This window comes from Magnolia sinica, chromosome 1, assembly GCF_029962835.1.
Source record: "Magnolia sinica isolate HGM2019 chromosome 1, MsV1, whole genome shotgun sequence".
Classification (NCBI taxonomy): domain Eukaryota; kingdom Viridiplantae; phylum Streptophyta; class Magnoliopsida; order Magnoliales; family Magnoliaceae; genus Magnolia; species Magnolia sinica.
Window position 1 is genome coordinate 5,357,633 of NC_080573.1, and position 27,848 is coordinate 5,385,480.

Sequence of the window (27,848 nt, forward strand, 5' to 3'; positions counted from 1 at the left end):
TGTTTTTTTATATCATTAGTGGGCTATGTGCCCAATAGAATAATAGTATGGTGACACACATGTTATACATGCAACTATTGATGTAATCCAAGCTCTCATTGTGGATTTTAAACCTCCTCTTTGAGGAGATTTGAAACCCCCCATTAACTTTATGTTGCCAAACAACAAGGGTATTTGAAACCTCCTCAAATCCCTCCAAATCCATGGTGCCAAATGACCCCTTACAATTCAAAAGCCCCCTAAATGACCATGCACAAAGCCATTGCTTGGTGGACTTGTACTAATTTTGATTATTGACATTTTTTTCAATTTTTCATAATAATTGTGTTGTCTAATGATTCCTCTTTTGTTAACTATTTTAATTACATGTTTAGTTTTATTTTAGGATAAATTTCATATTTATGTGCCTCTTCTCCAAATTACTGTTAAGGAGGGAAATTAAAATTTTTAGATTTTTCCAACAGTGTGCAGCTCACTTAATAATTGTATAGGTCTGATCTTTTCAGGCTTCCTATCATTCCAATGGTGTGGCCCTGACCATGGAGACCTTTGTCCATGCAATTCATTCAATTTGCCTACATGTATTAGTATGAATATAATAATACAGCATATCCAAATCTCAAGTGGAATAGGTGAAACGCCTACCATTAAAAAGCCCTAGGGACCGTTGTAATGTTTATTTACCATTCAACCTGGTGATAAGTTGACACAAGCTTGAATGAAGGAATATATATATATATATATATATATATATATATATATGGAAACTTCTCATGAGGTTGAGTTGTGTGGGGTCCATTGTGATGTGTGTCAAACATTTACCTGATCAGTCAGATGCACCAATCCATGGTGGGCCTCGGGCTTAAAAATTAAGTCAATCGATGACTTTCGTGGGCCATACCATGCACAAAAGTTGAGAGGGGTAACCCTCCTATTAAAACATTCATAATTATTTGTTGGGCCCACCAAGGTGTGGTTCACAAATCCAGCCCATTCATTATGTGTGTCCCACTTGGATGAGGGGTTAGACCAAATTTTAGATGCATCCAAATTTTAGTTGGGCCCCACCAAGTGTTTTATATGTTTTTAGCATGTCTTCACATGATTTTAGATGGTGTGGCCCACTTGAGATCCATATACGACTGATTTTTAGGATATCCCATAATTTAAAAGGGACCCATCAAATGCACAGTGTTGATGTTTGACACGCATCACAATGGGGCCCACACAGCTTGACCTCATGGGAAGTTCCCATGAGCTTGACACCATAGAACCATTTCCCTTTACCATATATATTTTTTTTTAATTCATGCTTTAAAATGAGATGGTAAATTGGATATAGACTTGCGCTTCTTTCCATGGGAAGATAGATGAGCCCACCATGATGTTTGTGAGATATCCACCTGGTCCATATATTTTGCTAGATCATGTTAGAGCATGGGTTCAAAAATCAGCAGGTCCAAAACTCAAGTGGGCCGCACAACAAGTAGTGAGGATTAATGAACATCAACCATTGAAACGTTCAACAAGGGACTGAAGTTTTGGATCAGTCTAATATTTCTTTGTTTTTCAGTTCATCCATGAATGATATGAATGGTATGGATAGGCATTTCCCAACCCATTTCTCACGTGGTGTGGCCCACTTGAGTTTTGGATCTGCCTAATGCTTAGGCCCATGTCCTAATATAATATGGAAAAATGGATGAACAGGGTAGATTTCTTACATCCCAGTCGCCTCCACCCAACTTCCTTTCGCAGGCAATTTGGGTCCTACATTTAAAAAATTGTGGGCCCAACCTAACTTCCTTTCGTAGGCAATATGGGTCCTACATTATATATATATATATGGCGCCCACCTAGCTTCCTTTCACTGGCAATTTGGGTGATACATAAAAGACATAAAAATAAAAATCTAAAAGAGATTCGTGGGCGGCAGGATTCGAACCTGCGCGGGCAAAGCCCACATGATTTCTAGTCATGCCCGATAACCACTCCGGCACGCCCACGAAGTCAAGACATTTAATGTTGAATACTTATATGAAACCTTAAAACCTAATTGGTCGGTCGAGATGAAAAGTCCCACTGTTAAAATCACTGGGTGCACCATGCTGTCCATTTTCCATCGATCCATTCACCTGGAGCGCCACGCCAGGATGAAAGGTTTCCGGAACATCACCACATTTCCAGACTCATGCATGATTTTACACGGTTTCCTACTGTGTGCCCAGCTAAAGTCTTGGATTGAACTGATTTTTGGTATCCATGGTGGAAATGTGGCCCAGCACCTGATGGATGGGGTAGATCTGTTTCATGTTTGTCTCATGGACCGCTCAGTCAGCGAAAGTCAGGCAATCCATTTTCTAATATATAGATGAGTACACTCATGTTACCATTAACTCGGCCGAGTTAACACGATTTCCTTATGATCTGACTCATCTGATACATTACTTCCACCATACCATTGTGATCGTTCATCACCATCTATTGATTAATTGATTTATGATGTCTTGTACAAGTGGGCCTTAATGGTACACATATGTCAATACCATACAAACAGTGGGGTCCACTGCAGATGGCAGTGTTTGTTGAACAAAAGTCATCAACCAATACCAACGATCCAAAATGCAGCCAGTGATTAGGACAATCTACAATTGCACGGCATGTAATATGGATGGAGAGGGTGGATGGCCCACCAGGAATTAATACAAGGTTGCAGTGATCATGGCCCACCAGGAATTAATAATATCCTGACAAATCAAATTAATATTAGCCATCTAACTAGGGGGTTATGAAATGGATGGCTAAACATTATAAAATGGTAGTTCATATGAAACTTTAAATCCTAACCGTCCTAATCCGAGTTCCATTGTAGATGGGCCATAACCCAAAATGCAGGCTCACATGCTTGTAATTGACGGCCATCGAACAAGTTAAAGAGAAAAATTCGGTCCATGGTCCGACTTTGACCTAGTTTTCTCGAGGAAGGAATAGTTACATTCCACCCCTCTTAGGGTTTTATTTAGGTAGCATAGGTCATTTTCTTTTCCTTTTTCACTGCGTGTACAAAACCAAAGGCTTACCTTTCACAGAAGCTGTTAGTGGTCCGGGTTCAAGTCCAGGCTTAGGTGGATTCCTGACTACGGGCCCTGCGCGTTAATTCCGCATTGTCTATTTTGACAGCTCATTTTAAGGCATGATTCCAAAAATGAAGCAGATCGAAGCTCAGATGGAACACACCACAGGAAACAGGGTGATTGAAAAACTTCTTGGGGACCACCAGAATGTTTGTTTGCCATCCAACCTGTTGATAAGGTCACAAAGACCTGGATGAAGGGACCACACAATATCAGCCTGACCCAAAACTTTTGTGGCCCACAAGAAGTTTTTAATGGTCAATCATCACTGTTTCTTATGATTTCAATGTGGTTCATTTCTTGGATCATGCCCTAAAATGATCTGTCAAAATGGATAGACGGCATGGATGTAAGGCACATACATCATGGTGGATCCCACTGGGATCCAAGGAGGATGCGTCCCTAGGCTTGCAAAGGCCTTTGGTCAAAGTTAGGTGCCTCCAATGGCCCAAATGCGATGGACCATAGCTGATGGAATGATAACTGGTCAAGCAATTTCTGCACCCACACATCCGGATATCGTGAGATGGGCCCACCAAAAATGCAATCCATCCTGGCACAAATTAACACGGTGGGGTCCAAGACCCAAGTCCAAGGAAGTTTAGCATTCTAATCTACTAATAGCAATGCATGTAAAATCCAAGCTTTTTATTAGGTGGGCCACAATTTTATTTAATATGGTGGAGACACGATATTTAGATTTTCCTAAATTAGTAATAAGGTTGTGATCACCCTCAAGAAATTCAGTGTCGAAAATGTGTGGGGGTAAAATGATCTCTTATACCATCTATTTACTTTCTGCACTAACCAAACTCATTTGAAAATCTACCAAGTGTGGCCCACTTAATGGAGAGCTTCGATCTTGCACATGTATCCCTTAATAGCAGGTTTGCTTATCCCTGGCCAGCGAAACTTGTAATGATACCGATACTTCGAATACTGCCTACAACCACCATTACAGCACCTAAACCTAGACAATAAAGAAGCTCCAGCAGAGCTCCATTACAGCTCGAACAACCACCATGTAAGCCTTATTGATCCACCATTACTGGGTGGTTGGGTCCCAGCTTCTATAAAGAGGGGTTTCTGGCTGGCTCTCTCTCTCTACAATGGCATGGGGCACCTCTCTCTCTCTCTCTCTCTCTCTCTCTCTCCCTCCCCTCCCAGTGGTTGGTTAGGCGGTAGAGTTATGAGTCCTTTTTTCTTGCATTCAAATCGGGATAAGGCCCAATTAGGTGAGGTTGTGACAATAAGGAACACCTTAATGTATTTTTTTTGGTACATCGACGCCCTCCATTAATTTTGTTAACTCATTTTACGGATTGGGCCCAAAAATGAAGGAAGACGAGCCAAACCACAGGAAATATTAGTGATTGTACATCCTCCATTAAAAACTTCCTAGGGACCATAGTAATGTTTATTTTCCATCCAACCTATTGATAAAGTCTCACTGACTTGGATGAAGGGAAAACATAAATATCAACTTGATCCAAAACTTTTGTACTGCAAGAAGTTTTATGGGTGGGCATTCAATCACCATTGTTTCCTATCATGATTCTAAATAAATGTTCTTACTTATTTATTTTGTATACTTAAAGAAGATATTATTGATGTATTTTTTTTATTGGTTCTATTGTTAATATTTTTTGTTTCCTTCCAATGCTTATATTAAGTTATTGCTCTATATTATAGGTATTTAAAATTTGATGTCCACTTTTATGGTCCACTTGATAAATGTTTTAGCTTAAGAAATGGCTCAAATATTTATCTGAATGGGTTTAACAAAATGATATAATCAATGCTAAGTTTTCATACGTGATAGTAATATTTTGAAACAATTCCTACTCCAAGCTATGCTTGGTGTGAATATACAATTTTTTAACTGTAGGCCTATAATTGACTTCCACGTTACCTAAGCATAAAAACCAACTTACTTATAAGTGAGTTAAAGCTTGCATCCAAACAGCATTGCCTCCTGAGGAACTTTCACCTTAAGTCACTAACAACTTCGAAAACTTACAGGCATCCAATTACCCTTAAGAATTATCAAATTCATTAAAAGGATATCATCAAATAAAGGAAATTTGGAACAGAAATCAGGTATGAGAGATTACTGAAATTGTAGCTAAAGAAGAGAGAAAAAGATACCTGAAGAAGGTAGTGTTGTTGGGTCGGAGAAAGCGGAAGTGCTGGTGGCGATGAGTGTATAACCGGAAGAGAGAAAAAACGCACGGACGGCGAATGCGATTTTGTCATGCGGCTTCTGAAATGAAGGTCGGGATGCTCTTATCACCGCCATGACTGATGTTGCTGTCCCCATCTCCTGTGATTTCGTTTCTAGAGCTCCTCTAGCAAGAGAGGGAGGTAATGCAGGAATGGAGGGAAGATTTTTCTACATTTTGAAGGCGACGGATTGTGGTTGTAGGGGAATTTTTATGTATCGAGACTATATTCCCCGCTTTGTGTAATACACCAAGCTCTTTGAGTGGAGGCGGATTCCATGCTCAAACTGCCAATGGCCATGTCGCTACGAGATAGTGCTCTATGGCCCCACCATGATATATGTGTTTTATCCACACCGTCCATCCATTTTGGATCATTATTCTAGGTCAAAAATTCAGCTTGATTTAAATCTCAGGTGGACCACGCCATAGAAAACAATGGTAATTGAATACACCCACCATAATGTTTATTTGCCATCTAATCTGTTGACAAGGTCATACAGAATTGGATGAAGGGAAAACAAAAATATCAACTTGATCCAAAACTTTTGTAGCCCTAGATGTTTTTTTAATTATGGGCGCTCAATCACTATTGTTTTATGTAGTGTGGTCCACCTGAGATTTGGATCCGCCTCATTTTTTTAGATATATCTTAAAATGAGCTGTTAAAATGGAATGATGGAGTGGATAAAACATGAACCATGGGGGATTTTTCTACATTTGAAGGCAATGGATTGCAGTTGCATGAGAATTTCTATGTATCGGAATCTATTCCTGCGTTGCGGAAAACACCAAGCTCAAGCTCTTTGAGTGGATGCAGATTCCATACTCAAACCGCCGATGGCCATGTCGCTACTAGACAGTAGTCTATGGCCCCATCATGATGTATGTGTTTTATCCATGCAGTCCATCTATTTGATCATTATTTTACTCGAAAAGTGAGCCTGATTTAAATCTCAGGTGGACTACACCACATAAAACAATAGTAATTGAATACACACCATTAAAAACTTCTTAACCCCACCATCGTGTTTATTTGCCATCCAATCTAATCTGTTGGTGAAGTCATACATCATTGGATGAAGGGAAAACAAATATATCAGCTTGATCCAAAACTTTTGTAGCCCCAGGTGTTTTAAATTATGGGTGTTCAATCACCCCAGTTGCATGTGGTGTGATCTACCTAAGATTTAGATCTGCCTCATTTTTTTTTGGGATCATATCCTTTTTTCTTTTTTTATTTTACACACACCCCACACACTCACGCTGGTGGATCATACCCTAAAATGAGCTGTCAAAATAGAACGATGGAGTAGATAAAACACAGACCATGGTGAGTCCGGTCTGAGCCTTTTGAAAGTTTTTGTACCCAACATGCATGCTGTGCGGCTTGAAAGTAAACGGTGAGCCCCACGTAGCTTCCAACCGCAGACTGCGGATCAACGGGATGGAGATTGCTTTTTGAAAGTTCACACTGCCAGCTAAATAGTGGTCTGGGGCCACAGTGATGTATGTGTTTTATGCATGATGTATTTGTTTTATGCATGCCGTCCACCCCACCCATTTTGCCGGCTCATTTTAGGGCATGAGTCCAAAAACAAGGCAGATCAAAATCTCAGGTGTTCTAAACATAGGAAATCACTAAACATTGGAAACAGTAGTGATTGAACCACCCACCATTACTTGTCGAGGGCCACAAAGGTTTTGGATCAAGCTGATATCTGTACTTTCCCCTCAATCCCTATCTTTGTGACCTAGTCAACAGGTTGTATGACAAATAAACATTAAAGTGGACTTAGGAAGTTTTTAATGGTGGGCATTCAATCACTGTTGTTTTCCTACCTGATATTCGCCTAACTTTTGGGTTCATGCCCTGAAATAATCCACCTGATATTTGAATCTGCCTGATTATTGGGTTCATGCCATGTGTATAAAACACATACATCACGGTGGGCACCCCAGTCGTGACACCACATTGCTATATGGTGCATGAGTTTTGTGCGAGAGCTAACATGGTGTATACATTCATCAAACGTACAGCGTGATGGATTAGCGCCAGAAACTTTGATACTTTGATGGGGTATGATGAACAATACGTAGGCACTCACAAATTACTTAAAAGAGCTTGATACAAGTCATGCAACTATTTCAAATTAAATTGTCTAATTTATGTGCTCCAATTTGGATGTATCATAAACCAAAAATTACAGTTATTTTAACTATTTTACAATCGGCATTTATCAAACCATAAAAAATGAAAAAGTATCCAATGATCTTATTTTCAACAAACAAGAGGAAGGGCTACAGACGTGTGTGCCTTAACGTACCCTTCTTAAAAACCCTCAAATCCATTATCATCAGAAACATAGAATCCAAAGTAATATATACATGTGGGAAAAAAAAAAAAAACCACAAGCATCAGGTTTCCAACTGGACAAAAACATTTTACAAACGTCTAGGGTGCATGTTAGGTGAAAAAGCAGTACATCTAAATAAATCTGAGCTGCCAAAGTGTTCCAAGTCCAGATGAGTTCCTCCCCCAGGACACCGAGGATTCCTACAAATCAAGAGAGAAGATCAATAGAAAGATTATTTAAAATAAATAAATAAATAACACCACATATGTAGCAAGCATCAAACAAAGGAGTAAAAGAGGTTTTTCTCAGCAATGAGAGGACCAAAATGTCAGGAATTTTGGAGGTGGTGGGTAACATTTCTACTGTCCGTTTCTGAAATATTCAAATCTTTCAGATAATAAGATGGAGGGCCTCACCACATGCATACCACTTTGGCATTTGCCATGAATCCCACATTTCAAGACCGTGAGAAAGCAACATTGCATTTCTCACTAACAAACATGGTATAAAAAGTGGTAATGTTGCAGCTGTAAAGGCCATTATGTAAAGGAAACAATGTCCCCCATTACAGGATACAGGGGAGAATCAGTCCATTATTGAAATATGGGACCATATCAGCCCATAACAGTTTGACACAGGCTGATACGCCATTACAGACCAATATGACCATTAAAGGCCCATTTTGAATTATTTTTTTCAAATTCTTTCATTTTTTTTCCCACTTCTTTATTCATTTGGACCAATGAAGCTTAGAAATTAAGTATAAACTAAATGTAGGCCTGTCTTGAGAATCAAAACACAAATTTGAATAGATTTGATGAACCAAAGCGGAAAGGGACCATTTTGGGAAATATCAGAAGGGTAAAATATGATTGTTTTTTCTTTTTATTTACATGTAACAGGCCCTAATCCACCAAATTCTGCTTGACTTCTGTTCAACTAGGGCCCATTTGATCAACTTTTAGTGGATCAAGTTCACACTGCTCGACAAACAACATTCTTACCAAAGAATGACCAATTAGACCATCAAATACTAATACAAAACCACCCAAAAAAAAAAAAAAAAAGAGAGGAGCAGAAGGAGAATACATGTTACGCATCCTCACATTTTTTTTGAATTTTACCAATAATCTTTTAGATTTTTCCCCAAAGAAAGGCTGCATCATATCAGCCATCATAGTACCTTGCTAACAATTACTAAATAACAGGCAAGCCTTATATTAGTAAGTATATGGCCTGGCTTCAGTACACACCTACATCCCCACATCCAAAGACCTCGGGAAAGAACCCAACAGATATTTCAGAAGTTTTGACTTCTAGAATTCAAATCCAATCTCGGAATGAAAGTTTTATAGATTTAAAATTCCTGCACGCAATCCCTGGATACTCGGATATGTGTCAGCAGAAACTCTCAGTATATGCTGTGTACACAATCTTTCTTTATCCCATATGTATATAAGCCAAAAATTATGGAAAAAAAAAATACAAAGAAGAAGCTTTCATATTGTTTTTCTCAAGTAGCCTAGCTGGGGTCATAGTTTTAAAAACCTGAAAACTTGATTCAAAGTTCATCTGGGTTTGATCGACCCGAAGACTCAACATGACTCTACTCAATAGTTAATACTTATAAATTAAAATTATTAGGAATACTAATGTATATAAACAGTTACATATGGTACAAGTATTATAAATAAGAAGACAAGTTGCACAGCTCGTTGGTTGTGAATTGGGAGCATCTGTGGCACATCGAGTACAGGTTGCTGGTTTGACCCCAACCTCTGCTGCTTTTTAATTTTAATAATAGAAAAAGCAGTTTGAAAATGCAAGTAACGCGGCCCAAGTCGCCACGAGTTGTATCAAGTAGACCGAGTTAGAGAGTCGAGTTGACAAGTCTTCCCAAGTGAAGGCAGAATCACTCTCAAAATCGAGTTTCCTAACGAGTGGACTCGAAATCTTGGCGGCCCGAGTTTCAAGCTGAATCACTCTCAAAATCGAGTTTCCTAATGACTGGGCTTGAAATCTAGCCAGGCCGATGTTTGAGCTGAGCCACTGAGTTCCAGAACTACAGCTGGGGTCCCAAAATGAACAGTTTTTGATATCTTGGGTCAATAATTTAGGAGAGCGTAGAGATTAAGGGGGCGTTTGGCGCATGTTATTAGATGGGATTAGGTGGGATGGAATTGCATTTGGTCCTGTGCAAATTCCATCCGGCATTTGCAGAGGATGGGAAGGGTTGGGATTAGGTGGGATGGAATTGCATTTGGTCCCATGCGGAATTTCCGTGGATTTTGAAATCCACTACACATATGGGCCCCACATTGATGCATGTGTTTTATCCATGCTACCCATCCATATATGCCCTTTACACATGACGTTCTGGTTATATACGTGTACAAGTAACCGACATCCATTGTGAATTTGGTTCATTGACTACAATTCCATGGTCCACCAAACGGGTTTTGCTTAATCCAGTGTTTTTCCCATGGCAAGAATTTTATCCCAAACATGGGATCGAATGGCCAAAATACCATGGTATTTCCAGACATGCAATCATTCTGCAATAATGGTGTTAATCCCATCTAATACAATTCCATACCATTTAATCCCATGGACCAAACAGGCCCTAAGGATGTTGCTCATAGAACTACAGCTGGGTTGATAAAGTAGACATGTGCCTTTGGAGTTTTATGTGATTGCCACACACAAATGATATCGAAGGGAAAATTTTGTAATAGCTAGAAGACCACCCATGTTTTTATGGGATAGAAGTTGGACAGTCGAGTAAAAATGTGCTCATAGGATGAACATAGCTGACATGAGGATGTTGAGATGAATGACAGCAAGACATTGATAGCATTAGAGATGAATGCAAAGGTAAATAAAGAGTAGCACTAATAGGTATTAAGACGAAGGAAAGTAGAGTCAGATGGTTTGGTCAAGTGCAACAGAGACCAAAAACTGTGGCAGTTAGGAGGGAGTGGGTGCAAGTTGGTGGGAGTTGAAGGCTCTAAAAGGGCAAGGGGAAGGCTCCAACGGACGTGGTTAAAGGTAGTAAGGAAAGACTTGAGGACCCATGGTTTAAACTAAGGATACGGTCTATGATAGAGTAGTATGGTAGAATAAGATTTGTGTGGCTGACCCCAATTAGTTGGGATAAGGCTTGGATGATGATGGTGGTGGCAGTGTAAGCTGAGGGCAAAACAATCACCGCATTGTGCCACTCAGATCACAGGAGGCCATAACCACCAGCAAAGGCTCAAGCTGAACTGAAATTGCTTCAACAAATTGAAAGGCAATTTTTAAAATTAATAATAATAATAAATAAAAATCATAGCATGTGAAGCAACAGAGATACCTGACAAAGCGGCTAGGCTCAAATCCAGGGACACCGGGAGGACCATAGGGATCGAAGTGACTGCCTGGCGGAATACCACTGTATTGACCAACCATTCCAAAAATAAATCAGCAGACTTTCATTAATTTTCCAAAACTAGATGAATGTAGAAGAAAGGTTTACTCACGGATCAAGACCGCCACCAGGCTGTTCTCCACCTATTCCACCCCAGCGTGGATCATTAGGCCCTGCAAGCACCAGCAGAACATATGGTAAGCAAATCAAAAGTTAAAAAGCTTCTCTAACAGGTCTATCTCAAAATGGTATGTACGTACCCATAAGCATGCCCCCACCAAAGCCAGATCCACCCCTGGAAGAAGTTGAAAATAGATAAAATGATTCAAAAGAATAAAAGCAATTAAGGACCATAAAAAAGACTAATCGACAGCAAAGAACCTGGTACGATAAAATCCGGCACCCGGCCCTGGGTGGAGATCATCGATTACAGTAGGAAGAGAAACAGGAGGATATTTGATGCTGTGTAAGCACAACAAAAAGTTTATACACATTAAAAATAAAAAATAAAAAAATGCGCACATTCAATAGCTCTATTACACATTTAATAGCTCTGTTGATATCTATCCTCAGCATAAAATTGCAAACTTACATTAGTTCATCATGAAATCAAACCATCAAAGATCAAACTACTTCACTTATTTGAGAATATGGCCAATTGAGCTAACAATTTTTTGTTCATTCAAGTATCTGTTTTTGCATTAGCGTGCTCTATGCCTTGGAGCCAAGAGACAAAAACTAATATAAAAGCAAAGTACCTGAATGAACAAAATATTGTTAGCTCAATTGGCGAGACACGCGCTTCTAAAATAGGAAAGCTAAAGATGCAGTCAAAGCCCAGCCCACATATGTGAGGTGATCCAAAGGGGCCCCACTGATCAATGTGTGGCCAATCTCTGTTAAGAAAACAGATTCTGTGCTTTAAAAATAAAAATAAAAAAATAAAAAAACAATTTTATAGTATAATATGCAGAATATTCCATACGAATTGTGTATATGTCATTATATACACTACTGATGGGTGTACACACCCCCAACAATTTATACACGTTATTTTAAGCATCTTTGGAATTATTTCCTATCTCATAGGGTTTGCACCAATACTGGAGGACTAAATTCTCAACCAGCTGCTATTTGTAGGACATGTAAACTACTACTTGCAGCTTTATATATGGGCTAGCCCATATGGCCATATCTATGGAACAGTCTATGAGAATGCTGAATTGAATGTATGGAATTTCCTTTTCTTCTTTGTCTTCTTTTTCTTCTTCTTCGTTATGACAAGTAATGACTTAGTAAACCAAAGGAAAGGAGCTTACAAGAGGTGAGATCACACTAAGAAAAAGATATAACCTAAAACCTTTTTGTCTAAGCATATATCCAAGAACTTTGCTTTTCCATTTCTGCAAAAACTGGCATCATTACAAACCCCAGTTTCGTAGCAAACAAAGTTCAGGTCTGGAGAGTATCCTAGATGTTGTTTGTCAAACCCCTGGAATAAGAAACAAAAATTGCAAGGTAGCACATGTGGCAAATTTGTATGGATGCCATGTTCAAGTGGATACCAAAATAACATGATAACTTTTCAACCTTTTAGAGGCTTTTAGTTGCAATGAAAGTTTTGTCACAAACAAGCTGTCCGACACTATTACTGTTAGACACCTCACATACCTTGTATATCTTGTTACCTTGTATATCTTATTTCTATAGGTAGGAGATACTGCGTTTACTACTTTCCTTGTATAGATGGTTGTAATCTCTATATATTCAACCCCATTGGGTTGTCTCAAATACACAGAAAATCTTTTGCATCTCTCAGTTTTCATGGTATCAGAGCGAGGTTGATCCGAAACCGTCCCTGCGTCTTCCGTTCATCACCTCTGTTGCGTCTGGCAAGTGCCTCTGCTCATCCGACCGCCCCTGCGTCGTCCGGCCGCCTAAACCACGCCGTCCGACCACCCCTGCGGCATCGTCTGGCCATCCCTGCTGCGTTCGGACATTGTTCGTGCACATCCGACCTCCCCTGCGTCGTCCGGCTGTCCCTGTTGCATCATCATGCGACCCTTTTGCTTCAGATCTGCTCGTCCGACCCTGCTGCGTCGTCCGATCGTCCCCACTCGCCTCTGCTCACCTCTGCGCCTCTGTCCCTGTGCTCCTCTGCTCATCCCTGCTCGTCCGACCAGCCTTTGCTCGTCCGGCAGCCCCTCCTCGGCCTCTGCTCGTCCAAATCCAGGTTCAGATCCAACGCACTCTACTTGTCCAGATCCTGTTCGGCCAGATTCAACCCCTGCTCATCCAGATCCAGATCCAGATCCTTTGCTGTACGGTACATCTGAAACTTTCTTGAGTGTATTCCATTACTTCAGATCAATCAATGGATAAGGACTCATCACGTACAGAAGCCCCACGTTGTAGTTTTGATGGTACCAACTATTCTCTATAGGCCATCCATTTTAAGAACTTCCTCAAGGGTCGTGGTTTGTGGGGACTACTGGATGGATCTGTTACTATCCCCACAGATGCCGCCAAATTAGATGATTGGGAAATAAACAATAGACGGATTATTACTTGGATTCTCGATTCGGTCGATCGGTCCATTGCTGTTGGACTCACGCCTCATCGCACTGCTAAGGCGATGTGGGAACATCTCCAGTCGATTTATCAACAGAGTAATGCGGCCCGGTTATTCCGTCTGGAACAGGATCTTGTTACCCTTACTCAGGGTAACGACAGTATTCAATCATTTTATTTCAAAATTGTCACAATTTGGACAGAGATGACTATGATGGATCCAACATTTCCTCATGACTTTAAAATATTCCAAACTATGCGCGAGAGTGCGCAAGTTCGTCAATTCCTTATGAAGCTACGTCCGGAATTTGAGCATTGTCGGGCTGCTCTCTTGAACCGTAGCCCTACTCCTTCACTGAATTCGGTTATTAATGATTTATTGGCTGAAGAACAACGACTGAAAGTTCTCTCAACTCCGGGCTCATCTGATATGGTGCTTGCTGTGTCCACAACTCCACCAACACGTGGTTCTGGTTCCTCTCCCTTGACTTGTCGCGGGTGCAACAAGGTGGGACATGTTGTCGCTCAATGCAAGGAATGGTGTGCTTATTGTCGACGGACTGGTCATGGTATTCAGGACTACCGTACACGAGCTTATGCATCTTCTTTCGGCCGTGGCCATGGTGGCCGTGGTCGTGCTCTTTCTGCTACGGCTGCCACTATTTCTTCCGAGACATCTGTTAATGAGTCTGCATCTACTACTTCTGCTAAAAGTCTTTCATCTCCATTGACTCCTGCGATGCTCCAACAAATTGTTCAGGCCCTTTCTGCCACCGGTATGTCAGGTATATCCCCATCTTTTATATGGTTCTTCGATTCGGGTGCTTCCAATCATATGACCGGTGATGTATCCCATCTTCGTGACATTCGTCCCTATACCGGCAATCAGGCTATTTCTACTGCAGATGGCACTAGACTACCTATTCAATCCGTTGGATCATTGACTTTCTCTCCTTCTGCCCATCGCCAGTTCACTCTTCGTGATGTGTTTCATGTCTCTAACCTCTCCTCCAATTTAATTTCAGTTGGTCAACTCACTTCCAATAACTGCTTAGTCATATTTCTTCCCAACTGTTGTTTTGTGCAGGATCTGGCAACGGGGAAGGTACTTGGGAAGGGTAGGCGGCATGGTCGTCTGTACGTGCTTGATTTTGATCCATCTGTCACCCCGGCTCGTTGTTTCTTTTCTCCATCTTCATCAGATATTACTTCAGCAAATAAAATGTGGAAACTGTGGCACTTTCGCCTGGGTCATCCACATTCGGATCGGTTACTTCAGTTAATTTCATCTGGCATGTTAGGGAATATTTCTCTTAATAAAAATGATTTGGATTATTCTTGTTCTTCCTGTTGTCTTTCAAAAAGTAAGTGTATTCCCTTTTCTTTAAGTACTACAAAAACATCTTCTATGTTTGAACTTGTGCATACAGATGTCTGGGGTCCATCACCAATTATGTCCCTCTCTGGGTTACGATACTATGTTATATTCATTGATGATTTCACACGGTACACTTGGATTTACTTTCTGCAATCAAAGTCATAGATTTTTGAAAAATTCAAGTTATTTCACTCTATGGTGGAGACTCAGTTTCGGGTTCCAGTTCAAACTCTCCGCTCTGACTCAGGGGGGGAATATCTCTTAACCGAATTTCGTACCTTTCTTCAAGGTCATGGAATTATTCATCAAACCACCTATTCTGATACTCCACAACAAAATGGGGTGGCTGAACGGAAAAATCGTCATATTGTTGAAACTGCCAACACTCTGATGACAGCTATGAGTGTTCCTAGTTCTTTCTAGGCGGAAGCCATGTTACATTCAATCTACTTGATTAACCGGATGCCAACCAAAGTTTTGAATGGTAAATCTCCCTACTTTGTTCTCACCGGCTTACCTCTTGCATATTCCACACTCCGTGTGTTTGGTTGTATTTGTTATGTTCACCTGGCTTCACGTGAACGTAATAAACTATCTCCAAAATCGGTCAAATGTATGTACTTGGGATTTGGGGAAACTCAAAAAGGTTTTTGATGTTATGATCCTGTTTCTCGTCGTGTTCGGGTTTCACGACATGTTGTTTTTCTTGAACATATTGCCTTTCATTCATCTCTTCCTCCTCCGCACACTCCAAACTCTTCTGGTCTAACCACCTTTCCTGAAATTCCGTTTGCCTTGAGTACTCTCCCTCATCCATTGCAGGTATACTCACGTCGACCACGTACAGATCCACCACCTATTACTTAACCCGAACCTACTGTACCTGTTGCGGATCCTAAACCTACCTCGATACGTCGTTCTGCTCGTGAACATCGAGCGCCTGATCGCTTGATATGCTCTATGTCTACCATGAATGCTACTCTGGATACTGTCTCTATTCCTACTTCATATTCTCAGGCAGCCACTCATGATTGTTGGAAGAAGGCTATGGCAGAAGAACTTGCGGCATTGGATGATAACCATACGTGGGAGATTGTCCCTCGACCCAGTGACCAACAGCTAATTGGTAGCAAATGGCTTTATTCTGTAAAGCTCAAGTCTGATGGATCATTGGATCGATACAAGGCTCGACTTGTCGCTCAGGGATACAAACAGGAATATGGAATTGATTACGATGAGACTTTCGCTCCTGTGGCCAAGATGAAAACTGTTCGTACTCTTCTGGCTATATCTTCTGTTCGCTTATGGCCACTCTCTCAGATGGATGTGAAAAATGCCTTTCTTCATGGAGACCTCCAAGAAACCGTATATTTGAAACCTCCTCCTGGCTCTTTAATTCCTGACAATAAGGTATGCCGCCTAAAGAAAGCTCTGTACGGCCTCAAACAGGCACCGCGGGCATGGTTCCAACGCTTTCACAATGTGGTTACGGGTGCTGGCTTTACTCAAAGTGGTCATGACCCATCCTTATTTTTGCGCACCACTGCTCATGGCATTGTTATTGTTCTGGTTTATGTTGATGACCTCCTACTGACTGGTAGCGATGCTACTGGCATTTCGGCTTTAAAGGAAGTTCTGCAATCATTATTCAAGATGAAAGACCTCGACCATCTTACATATTTTCTTGGACTTGAATTTTCACGTTCCAACCGTGGGATTCTGGTCAGCCAGCGTAAATATACTAAGGATCTTCTCGCCTTAGCATCACTGACGGATTAGAAGATGGTTCAGACTCCTTTAGAACTTAACGTTCACTATGGTTGCGATGATGGTGATCTACTTGCACAGCCCGATTTATACCGCCGTCTGGTTGGGAGTCTGGTTTACCTAACTATGACTCGCCCTGATATTGCTTACACTGTCCAAGTCGTCAGTCAATTTGTTTCTACTCCTCGGACTCTTCATATGACTGCTGTGTTGCGCATCCTACGGTACCTTCGTGGAACTCTAGATCGATCTCTGTTCTTCTCCTCCACGGCGACTCTAGACCTTCGTACTTATTCGGATGCTGATTGGGCCGGATGCGCTCTCACGCGAAGATCTACCACTGGCTACTGTGTTTTTCTCGACACTTCTCTCATCTCTTGGAAGTGTAAGAAGCAGGCCACTGTTTCCAAATCGAGTACAAAAGCCGAGTATCGGGCGATGTCCGCTGCGTGTAGTGAGCTTGTCTAGTTACGTGGACTTATTTCAGACTTAGGCATTCCTCTACAGAATCCTACTCCATTCCATGTCGATAATCTCAATGCCATTCAGATCGCCTCTAACCCAGTTTTTCATGAACGAACGAAGCATATTGAAGTTGACTGTCACTTTATTCGTGAGAAATTTCAAGCTGGGCTCATTTCTCTTCCACATGTGGCATCCCATGATCAGATTGCTGACATTCTCACCAAATCCCTCACGTCTGCACGTCACTCGTTTCTTGTTGGCAAACTATTACTTGTCGATGACCAGCATTAGTTTGAGGGGGGATGTTAGACACCTCACATATCTTGTATATCTTGTTACCTTGTATATCTTATTTCTATAGGTAGGAGATACTGCGTTTACTACTTTCCTTGTATAGATGGTTGTAACCTCTATATATTCAACCCCATTGGGTTGTCTCAAATACACAGAAAATCTTCTGCATCTCTCAGTTTTCAATTACTTCATTCCTACTTTGTCAAGCCAATTTTTATACAAGAACCAAGAAAGAGATGGATAGCTTATTCCTAATTGCCAATCGTTATTAAGGATAGGATGATAGGTTGTTATTACAACAAAAAAAAAAAAGGTCTAAAAGTTTTCTATGACAAATGTATGTGCCATAGTCCATCTTCAAATGCTCAATATGTACCATCATCAATCTTTAAGCACCCCACATGTGCAAATGTGGGCACGCACCACTAGTGCTACATGGGAAAATGTGCACCTTCACACTCTCCACATGTGCCACCATTCATTTTCTGTTTCCTTATTCCAAGTGTTTGACAAACGGCATCCAAGACCGACTCTCTAGTCAGACTATCCGGGCCCAATTTGCTTGCTACTAAACATGCCATTTTTGTTGGAACAAGCCAGCAGTTAATAATTAGGAACAAGTTATCCATCTTTTTCTTGGTTCACGTGCAAAAATTGGCTTGACAATCTAGGAAAATGATGTTTGCCCCAAAACTTGTCTAAGATAGAACTTTGCTGCCTTACAACCATGCAGCCCCTCAAGGCCATTTTTGTTAGAACAAGCCAACTGTCGATAATTAGGAACAAGTTATCCATCTTTTTCTTGGTTCCTATGCAAAAATTGGCTTGAAAAACTAAGAAAAGGATGTTTGCCCCAAAACTTGTCTAAGATAGAACTTTGTTGCCTTGCAACCAAGCAGCCCCTCAAGGGTAAGAGAAAAGGCTATATCTAAAGAAGCCACTATATCTCTATTTTGCACAATGATGACCACATACCAGAATGGCCTGACTCACAATTCACCCACTAAAGGACATTTGTTGAATCCTCTTCAACATCGATCTGGGATGGGAACAACTCCCCACAAAGCTTCAATCCGAGTGAGTGAGGGCTCTTCCCTCGCCATCATTTATCCATTTGCCCAAATAACACAAGTTTTATGACCTCTCGATCATCTCTCACTATTCCATCAATTTTCAACAGGCCTAGATATCTAATGAAAAGGCCATCAAAGTTGAGATGAAAGTTGCTACCTCCTGTGCGACCACTTACCCCCTAAGGTAACCACTTTTTTTTAGAGGTACCTCCTAAACAAACCACTTTCCCTAAATAATTAGAAATTTAGAAATGCGGGAAAAAAATAAAATAAAATAAATTGATAGCCATCCCCTAGAGGCCATTTGTTATTTAAGACCTTTGGGTTCTAGGAATTTAAGATCCTAGAATTTCTGAAGGTCTAGTGTTTGGCGCATGAAAGTTCATGGAACTTCGAATTCCTCTTAGCAAAAAGTTCCAAAAGACAATTTCAATTCCTCAAAAAAGGTGTCACTTCATTTCCAAGGACTTGCATTGCTCTTCAAGCTCCATACAACTCTAATATGTGAAATCAATGTACCTAACTAGAAAACCCCCCACGCATTTCCTGTCCCAAGTGTGTGATCCAGATTATGGTTAATTTGCAATTGGATCGCTATTTTTACAAATCCAAAATTAAAATTCTAAGTTAATGTAAACCCATCTATACTACATATACCAAGGGTAGCTTTTGAACATTTTTGCACCCGTAATTAGCTTCCCTAGGCAGAAAACTTTGAAATTACTGAAAACACATGGAAGCCATTTAAAACGTAGTCGCGGGTATCTTTGGACCTGGAAAATGTGCTTGCCCAATTTAAGGTTCAGATTTCACCCACAAAAAGCCTTTAAATGACTCGGATTGTATTGCCAAAAAGCATAGGGTATTTTTGTAATATCCATTATTTCATGCAACCAGCTCACTCTCCTCTTCTTTACGTGTAGCCCGCCCTAACGGTGGTGCTAGGAAGCCATGCAACAAAGGTAGCAAGGGGCCCACAATGATGATTGTATGAAATCCGCCGCGTACATCTACAATGCCACTTTTTTTTTGAAAATTAGACGGTGTTAGATCATCCAGCAAGGGACATTTTTAGAGGAATTGCAATCAAAGGAGGGATCCTCATGATGGATGGTTTAGATCAATTATCAGATTATTTCTAGTATAATCAACATGGATCATTCATTTTCCTAGCCATTTATTAGATGGTTAGAATAATCTGACCAGCTGGTAGGAATTTCTTAGAGGGATGTGCAAGCAAAGGTGGCAGCAACATGTGGATAATGGTCTAGATCAATGACAGTAATCCAACCTTTTCTAGCAGAAAAGGTGGATCTACCATTGCACTAGCCATTGACTAGACGATTAGGATCATCTAACCAAACTGATTTTTCTTGAAACGAGTAGGCAATTGGAGGAACTAAATAATGGATTGCCTAGATCAACTATCCAATGTTTCCAGTATAGTAAATATGGACCATCCATTTCCTCATACATTGATTGGATGGTTAGGATCACCCAATTGAACTAATGTTTAGAAGGATGGGAAATCAAAAGGTGGAACCCACATGATGGAGGGTCCAGATCAATGACCAAAACTTCCCTAATATAAACAATATTGACCTTGCATTTTCTAGCCACTGAATGGTTGGTTAGGACCATCCGATCAAAGCGATTGATCCTATAGTGTCAATACTCTCGTAACTTACAGTGACTAATGTGACCTCTGTGGGGCCCGTAATGATGTGTGAATGAAATCCATTCCATCCATCAGGTACAATGCTTCAAGTTCAGCTTGAAGCACAAGAATCAAGCCAATCAGATACTGGTAGGGCCCACATGAGGGAACAACATAAAATCATGCCTAAAACTGTTAAATTCACCGGGTGTGGTGCACAAAAATCAGGCCAAGTAGATACTGGTAGGGCCCACATGAGGGAACAACATGAAATCATGCGTAATGTGTTGTGCCCATTAGATGTGTGCCTTCATCATGATGGGCACCTTTTGATGAATGGATTGGATTGCATAGACACAACACATTGGCCATAGTCCCCACAAACATTCATGAAGGTTTTGTCGGTTAGGCATCCCCTCCGAATTATTCCCCACACCTAACTTCCTGCTCAAGCTGATTTTTAGCCCCATGGCTGGACATCTAAGGGTGCAACTCATGGTCAGGGTGTATGTGATGCACTCATCATGGTAGGTCCCATAAAATGTGACACAGTATCAAAATTATAGGATCATTGCCCATCTGTATTTAAGTGTGTTGCAGGGATGAGAATGTTGAGATGGATATGTAAGAAGGCCAGGAAGAGTAAAGTTAAGAGTGAGGTCATCTGAAGCAGCATAAGACTAGCCCCAATAACAGATAAAATGATGGAAGGCAGATTGGTATAGCTTCCTCATTTTCCAATATTTTTGTCCTGAGATAACATTTTCCAAGATTTTTTTCCAGTGTCATGATGTACTAGGAAGAACACTTGGGTTAACTGACTCCATGAATCTTGTTTTCGGGTTAACAGTAACCCATACAAAGTGCCTCTGTAGAATTCTGGTACTCGTAACCTTATTCTTGCAACTTAGGTTGCTAAATGAGTGCATGTAACTCTGACGAATTATGAATTAACAACTAAAAGTTAGAAATTATACCCTGAAGAATATGGTCGATCCTCGGGGAAAACTCCCACACCAGGTTGGTTCGGGCTACGATCTAATCCTTTACCTTTTTGAGTTGCTACCCACCTGTGTAATAAAAACTGCACTGTTCAGTTACTTGGAGAAATGCCAACTAAACATCAAACAAAGGGTTAGAAGCTTGCATACAGTACAACAGTTCCGACTTAAAAATCTTTCTAACTGGATGAATAAAGTGCTAACATAGACTCAACGTCACAAAGCTAAACATCAAAGGGTAGAAAGGTTACAATAAACCTGATTTGTTTGGTAATGGAGAGAGTTTCAGCTGCCGCCTTCGATGGAAACTCCTGATTCCGTGATAAATTTGAGAGAGATTCATGGCTCTCGATGGAAGGTAGGATTCGGAATAGAAATGGTGTTTCTAGAAGGGCCAAATCGTGAAGGTATGGTGGTGGCTGAGAGAGAAGATGCAGGTGGTCAATGGTGTATGGTCCTCGAGAAGGATAAACTCCCAAGAGGTCCCCTGCGGGCTGAGAGAGTCTGCCTTGATGGCCCCAGTAATAAAGGTCAAATAGTAGTTGTCTACAATGAGGATTGAGGAAGGAGGAAGTTTGTGGAAGATGGAATACATGGAGGAAGTAGTTCTTGGTGAGGGAAACAAAGGGAAAGCTCCCACACACCAAACCCTAGCCCCTCCAAATGTTGCTCGAGCAATTCACGACGGTGGATGGATTCCAGCAAGGAGAGGTGCGAAGAAGGTAAAAGGTCTTGGTATCAAATCAACCCTATGGAGTTCTTTGAGTTGTTCATGGATAGATTTCTAGCTGATTGGAAAGTAATAAACTTCTCTAGGGTGTTTGGCCATTTCAAGAGGGTCATGGATGTCTCTATCCCCAGGCTTAGAGGGTCTTCACCATTAGGGGTTTCACCTTTGTGAGGTTTGAGAAGGACTCGGACCTTTCAATCGCTATCGAGGGGCTTAATGACAAGAAATTTTATAGTATAGCCTTAAGGGTTAAAGTGGCTCAGTTTGGCCAACCAGAGTCTAATAAGGAGAAGTTTGGGCCATCGGGGGCCCTCGCCGGGGATGCTTCCACGGAGATCGTCCGTAAGGCTCTTGGGGTTGCCCCCAGGTCCTTCAAAGGAGCCCTTTTGGGTAGTCACCCTCCAAAAACCCATTCCAGAACCCACAGGGACTCGCTTCTGTCCCCCCAGTCATCTCCCCCTCTTCTTCCTCCCCGTCCCACCAACTGTTCAGTGTCCAAGTCAGACCCATCCCAAACTGAGGTTCTTATTTTGCCTTTTGTTGTCTCCAAAGCAAGTGAAGGCCTACAGTGGAGTCTAGTGGTCTCCATGAACCCCGGCTTTGCCTTAAAAGATTTGGAAATTTGGTTAGGGTTTTACTGTGATTTACGTCCAGAAGATTTCCTCATTTGTCCCGTTGATCAATTGTCACTCTAGGTTTCATTTCGACCATTGGAAAACTCGGAGAAAATATTATTCTTACGGTAGATTCATCGTGTTGGGTTGGTGGCCAAAATTGTTAGGTGATTAGATTGGTCCCTGTCTAAGTACTTAGATGCATGGTTTCACTTTCCAGGGGTTCCCTTAGAGCTTTGGTCCTTTGATGAGTCAACTAAGAGATGGGAAGAGCCCTGTTTGGATGCATAGTAGAGCTGATGCTTTCTCAATGTAAATCCTATGATGTCATTTCTTTCCTTCCCTGTGGATCTTATCCCTCTGAGCTACACAAGCCCATTGTGGTCCTATGAGGCCTGTCCGAAAATATCGACCTTTGCCTGGCAAGTTGGTAGGAGTTGCATCTCCCTATTACAACCTTTAGAAGAGGAGCTTTTTTTTTCTTCCAAATGTCTATCTCCTCTGCTTTCAAGATGCAGAATTTGTCTGTCACCTTCTCCTGCACTATCCCTTCTATACTGCAGTTTGGTCTGAGATTCTACTTTAGGCGGAAGTCTCCTGGGTGGTCCCTTATTCAATTGAAGCTCGCATCATATTTATGACATTGGAGGTGGTGGGAAACTTGGAAAAGAAAATGTGGAGGCTTGGTCTACTTGCCGCCTTCTGGGCCATCTGGTTAGAAAGGAATAATCATTGTTTCAAGGATGTGAAAAGTTCAGTCAGTGGAGTTCTGTGTAGAGTTTTCCAGTCCATCAAGAATTGGGCTCTGGATTAATGTTTGTGAGTTGGGTTTGAGCTATGTGCTCGTCTATTCTTCTCTGTTTTTTTTTTCTTTTCTTTTCTTTTTGTTGGTCTTGTTCGTTCCTGTTTTTGGTTGTTGTAATTTGGATGTTTTCTTTCTTTCTTGGCTTTTGCCTTTTAATAATATTCATCATAGGTCTGGCACAAACTTTCTTCATGTCTGGCACTCCCCTGGCCTAGACAAAGACTCAAGCCTGTTGTGGAGATTGTCAGGTCTGGCTTCTCGATGGGGAATATAGCATGAGAGGAACCTGCACTACTTTTAGAATGTCTCTAACTCTTCCTCCTCTGTTGCTCTTCACATAGTCAGGGATGTGCGGGAATCGTCCGTTGGTCTTCCTCTAAAAGAAAGATCTATTATGTCTACTATCCTGGGCTAATTGTGTTTGCAAAGGTCCTGTCACCTTGGAGCTGAGTGTTGTTACTGTTTCGACTAGTATAGCTTTCTCTAGGTATTTTTCTTTTGTTTTTGTTTTGCTTTCAGTCTTTGTTTCTGCCTTGCTTTGGGCTTCACTTAGTTTGTTTTGTTCCTTTGGCTTTAATATAAATTTCATTCTTCAAAAAAAAAAAAACAATAATATTCATCATCCTTCAAAAAACCAAAAAACAAAACAAAACAAAAAGACAAGACTGCCTGCCAATTTTCCCTTTCTTGCACACGGGTGAGTGCACGTGTGCGGTTTGCAGGATGACTGCCTGAACAACATTCATACAATATGTGTACCATCGAATTTCTATTACCTGGAAGTTGAAGGAGTTGAACACTTGGACTTCAGATTATTCTCCAATTTATCCAGAAGATCCGATTGCAATTTCTCAACCAGCGCTGGGAAATTCTTATACATCTTGCTGTAGTTAGTTGGCCTGTTACCTTCATCTGACACATAATCTTTCACTCTATAAAAGAACCATCTATTAATTTCACAATCTGAGCTTCTAAAACTACTAAATACTCAAAAAAGAATCTATAAAAATAAAAAAACAGAAAACATATTTAAGAAAGAAGTCACATTACTTAATTCGTAGTTTATACGGTTCTTTTTGGTCATCCTCGAGCGGTAAAGCGTCAATCACGAGCTTATCACCGATCACCAAGCATTTTACCAATACTGATATCTTGGTGCCTTTCTCTGTCTTTGTGTATATGAATCCATAACAATCATCAAGTTCATTCCAGCCATCAATTCCAACCTCACCTTGCTCTAAGGAAACAGGAAAAGATAATGAAATCAGATTTTTCAATGGAAGTATAACAATTTTAGCAAATGCGAAGTTTGCAAGCCTAGGAACACAGCTGTATCCCTGTGGGGCCCACCATGATGTATGTGCCTTACTTCCACGCTATCCATCCATTTTGACAGCTCATTGTGAAGCAGATCCAAGCTCAGGTGGAACACACAGCAGGAAACAGGGTGATTGAATAACCACCATTAAAAACTTCTTGGGAACCACCAGAATGTTTATTTTCCATCTAACCTGTTGATAAGATCACAAAGACCTGGATGAAGGGACCACACAAATATCAGCCTGACCCAAAACTTTTGTGGCCCACAAGAAGTTTTTAAAGGTCAATCACCACTGTTTCCAATAATTTCAATCTGGTTCATTTCTTGGATCATGCCCTAAAATGATCTGTCAAAATGGATAGACAGCATAGATGTAAGGCACATACATCATGGTGGGCCCCATAGTGATACATCTGCATCCCTAGGCTTGCAAACCACGCATTTGCTAAAATTGCAAAGGCCTTTGGTCAAAATTAAGTGGCCTCCAATGGCCCAAATGCAAGGGACCATAGCTGATGGAATGATAACTGGTCAAGCAATTTCTGCACCCAGACATCCGGATATCGTGAGATGGGCCCACCAAAAACGCAATCCATCCTGGCACAAATAACACCTAAAGGTGGGGTCCAAGACCCAAGTCCAAGGAAGTTTATCATTCTAATCTACTAATAGCAATGCATGTAAAATCCAAGCTTTTTATTAGGTGCGGGGGTTAAATGATCTCTCATACTATCTATTTACTTTCTGCACCAACCAAACTCATTTGAAAATCTACCGTGTGGCCCACTTATTGGAGAGCTTCGATCTTGCACATGTATCCCTTAATAGCGGGTTTGCTTACCCCCGGCCAGCAAAACTTGTAGCGATACCGATACTATGAACACTGCCTACAACCACCGTTACAGCACCTAACCCTAGATAATAAAGAAGCTCTAGCAGACCATACAGCAGATCAGCCAATCCAACACCATTAAGCAGCAAAGCTCTGTTACAGCTCCAACAACCACCATGTAAGCCTCATTGATCCACCATTACTGGGTGGTTGGGTCCCAGCTTCTATAAAGAGGGGTTTCTGGCTGGCTCTCTCTCTCTCTACGATGGCATGGGGCGCCTCTCTCTCTCTCTCTCTCTCTCTCTCTCTCTCTCTCTCTCTCTCTCTCTCTCTCTCTCTCTCTCTCTCCCTGTAGTTGGTTAGGTGGTAGAGTTACGAGTCCTTTTTTCTTGCATTTAAATTGGGATAGGGCTGATTGGGTGAGGTTGTGACAATAAGGAACACCTTAATGTATTTTTTTGGTACATCAACGCCCTCCATCAATTTTGTTAGCTCATTTTAGGGATTGGGCCAAAAAATGAAGGAAAACCAAATCTCAGGTGAGCCAAACCACAGGAACTATTAGTGATTGAACATCCTCCATTAAAAACTTCCTAGGGACCATAGTAATGTTCATTTTCCATCCAACCTATTGATAAAGTCTCACTAACCTGGATAAAGGGAAAACATAAATATCAACTTGATCCAAAACTTTTGTACCACATGAAGTTTTATGGGTGGGCATTCAATCACCATTGTTTCCTATCATGTGGCTAACATGTGATTTGGATTTTCTTTGTTTTTGAGCCCATGCCCTATAATGAGATTTTAAAGTTTGATGGACAGTGTGGTTATATAGACGTACATCAAGGTGGGCCCCAAGGTCATGACCGAATCACATTCATGATCTCTCTCTCTCTCTCTCTCTCTCTCTCTCTCTCTCTCTCTCTCTCTCTCTCTCTCTCTCTCTCTCTCTCTAAGTTGAATGTGGACCATTGTTCTTTATAATTTTTAAGTTTTGTTTCTTTAACTATTTCATAAGCTAATAAATGGGGTTTTAGAGGCAAGGCCCATCTATTTCAAGAATCATATGATCATTGAACCAAGGAATGTAGTTTTTCAGTTTGGTGAGAATGATTCTAAATAAATGTTTTTACTTACTTTGTATAGTTAAAGAAGATGTTATTGATGTACTTTTTTATTGGGTTTACTATTAATATTTTTCGTTTTCCTCTTATATTAAGTTATTGCTCCACGTTATAGGAATTTTGAATTTGATGTTTACTTTTATGATCCACTTGATGATTAGTTTAGTTTAAGAATTGACTCAAATATTTATCTAAATGGGCTTAACAAAATAATATATTTAATGATAAGTTTTCATATGTGATTGTAACATTTTGGAACGATTTCTACTCCTAGCTATGCCTGGTGTGAATATACAAAATTCTTATCTGTAAGCTTGTAAGTTGTAACTGACTTCCACATTACCTAAACACAAAAATCTAACTTACTTGTAAGTGACTTAAAACTTACATCCAAATAGAATTATCCCTACGGAACTTTCACCTAGAGTCACTAACAACTTAAAAAATTTACAGGCATCTAACCCTAAGAATTATCAAATTCATTAAAATGATATCATCAAATAAAGGAAATTTAGAACAGAAATCAGGTACGAGAGATTACTGAAATTGTAGCTAAAGAAGAGAGAAAAAGATACCTGAAGAGGGTGGTGTTGTTGGGTGGGAGAAAGCGGAAGTGCCGGTGGCGATGAGTGTATAACCGGAAGAGAGAAAAGACGCATGGACGGCGAAAGCGATTTTGTCATGCGGCTTCCGAAATGAAGGTCGAGATGCTCTTATCACCACCATGACTGATGTTGCTGTCCCCATCTCCTTTGATTTCATTTCTAGAGCTCCTCTAGCAAGAGAGGGAGGTAATGCAGGAATGGAGGGAAGATTTTTCTACATTTGAAGGCGACAAATTGTGGTTGTATGGGAATTTTTATGTATCGAGAATATATTCCCCACTTTGCGTAATACACCAAGCTCTTTGAGTGGAAGCGGATTCCATGCTCAAACTGCCAATGGCCATGTCGCTACTAGACAGTGCTCTATGGCCCCACCATTATATATGTGTTTTATCCACACCGTCAAAAAGTAAGCTTGATTTAAATCTCAGGTGGACCACACCACATAAAACAATAGTAATTGAATACACACCATTAAAAACTTCT

General features: G+C 40.8%; 2 protein-coding genes and 1 non-coding gene across 3 annotated transcripts; 1 reads left to right on the forward strand and 2 right to left on the reverse strand.

Annotated features, from left to right (window-relative positions):
• Window positions 1–1,924: 1,924 nt before the first annotated feature.
• Window positions 1,925–2,006, reverse strand: TRNAS-AGA (transfer RNA serine (anticodon AGA)). Its single transcript has one exon. It is a non-coding gene; the product is annotated as a tRNA-Ser (tRNA).
• Window positions 2,007–7,801: 5,795 nt separating this feature from the next.
• On the reverse strand, window positions 7,802–27,519 carry LOC131224650 (probable proteasome inhibitor). Its single transcript, XM_058219956.1, has 9 exons — window positions 27,333–27,519; window positions 24,528–24,714; window positions 24,254–24,409; window positions 21,305–21,397; window positions 11,504–11,584; window positions 11,383–11,417; window positions 11,235–11,295; window positions 11,069–11,146; window positions 7,802–7,913 (listed from the first exon to the last, which is right to left on the reverse strand). The coding sequence occupies exons 1-9, from the start codon at window positions 27,517–27,519 to the stop codon at window positions 7,802–7,804; spliced, it is 990 nt and encodes a 329-aa protein (XP_058075939.1).
• Window positions 13,481–15,302, forward strand: LOC131237534 (uncharacterized). The gene is made up of 2 exons (XM_058235356.1): window positions 13,481–14,478; window positions 14,781–15,302. The coding sequence occupies exons 1-2, from the start codon at window positions 13,758–13,760 to the stop codon at window positions 14,813–14,815; spliced, it is 756 nt and encodes a 251-aa protein (XP_058091339.1). The 5' UTR covers window positions 13,481–13,757; the 3' UTR covers window positions 14,816–15,302.
• Window positions 27,520–27,848: the final 329 nt, after the last annotated feature.

Coding starts and splice junctions, on each gene's coding strand:
- LOC131237534 (XM_058235356.1), top strand. CDS start 13,758: ATGTGGGAACATCTCCAGTCGATTTATCAACAGAGTAATGCGGCCCGG. Junction 14,479..14,780: donor TTCTGCCACCGGTATGTCAG/GTATATCCCCAT, acceptor TGTTTTGTGCAG/GATCTGGCAACGGGGAAGGT.
- LOC131224650 (XM_058219956.1), bottom strand. CDS start 27,519: ATGAAATCAAAGGAGATGGGGACAGCAACATCAGTCATGGTGGTGATA. Junction 24,410..24,527: donor CCGTATAAACTACGAATTAA/GTAATGTGACTT, acceptor GTTCTTTTATAG/AGTGAAAGATTATGTGTCAG. Junction 21,398..24,253: donor TCAACTCCTTCAACTTCCAG/GTAATAGAAATT, acceptor TTTATTACACAG/GTGGGTAGCAACTCAAAAAG.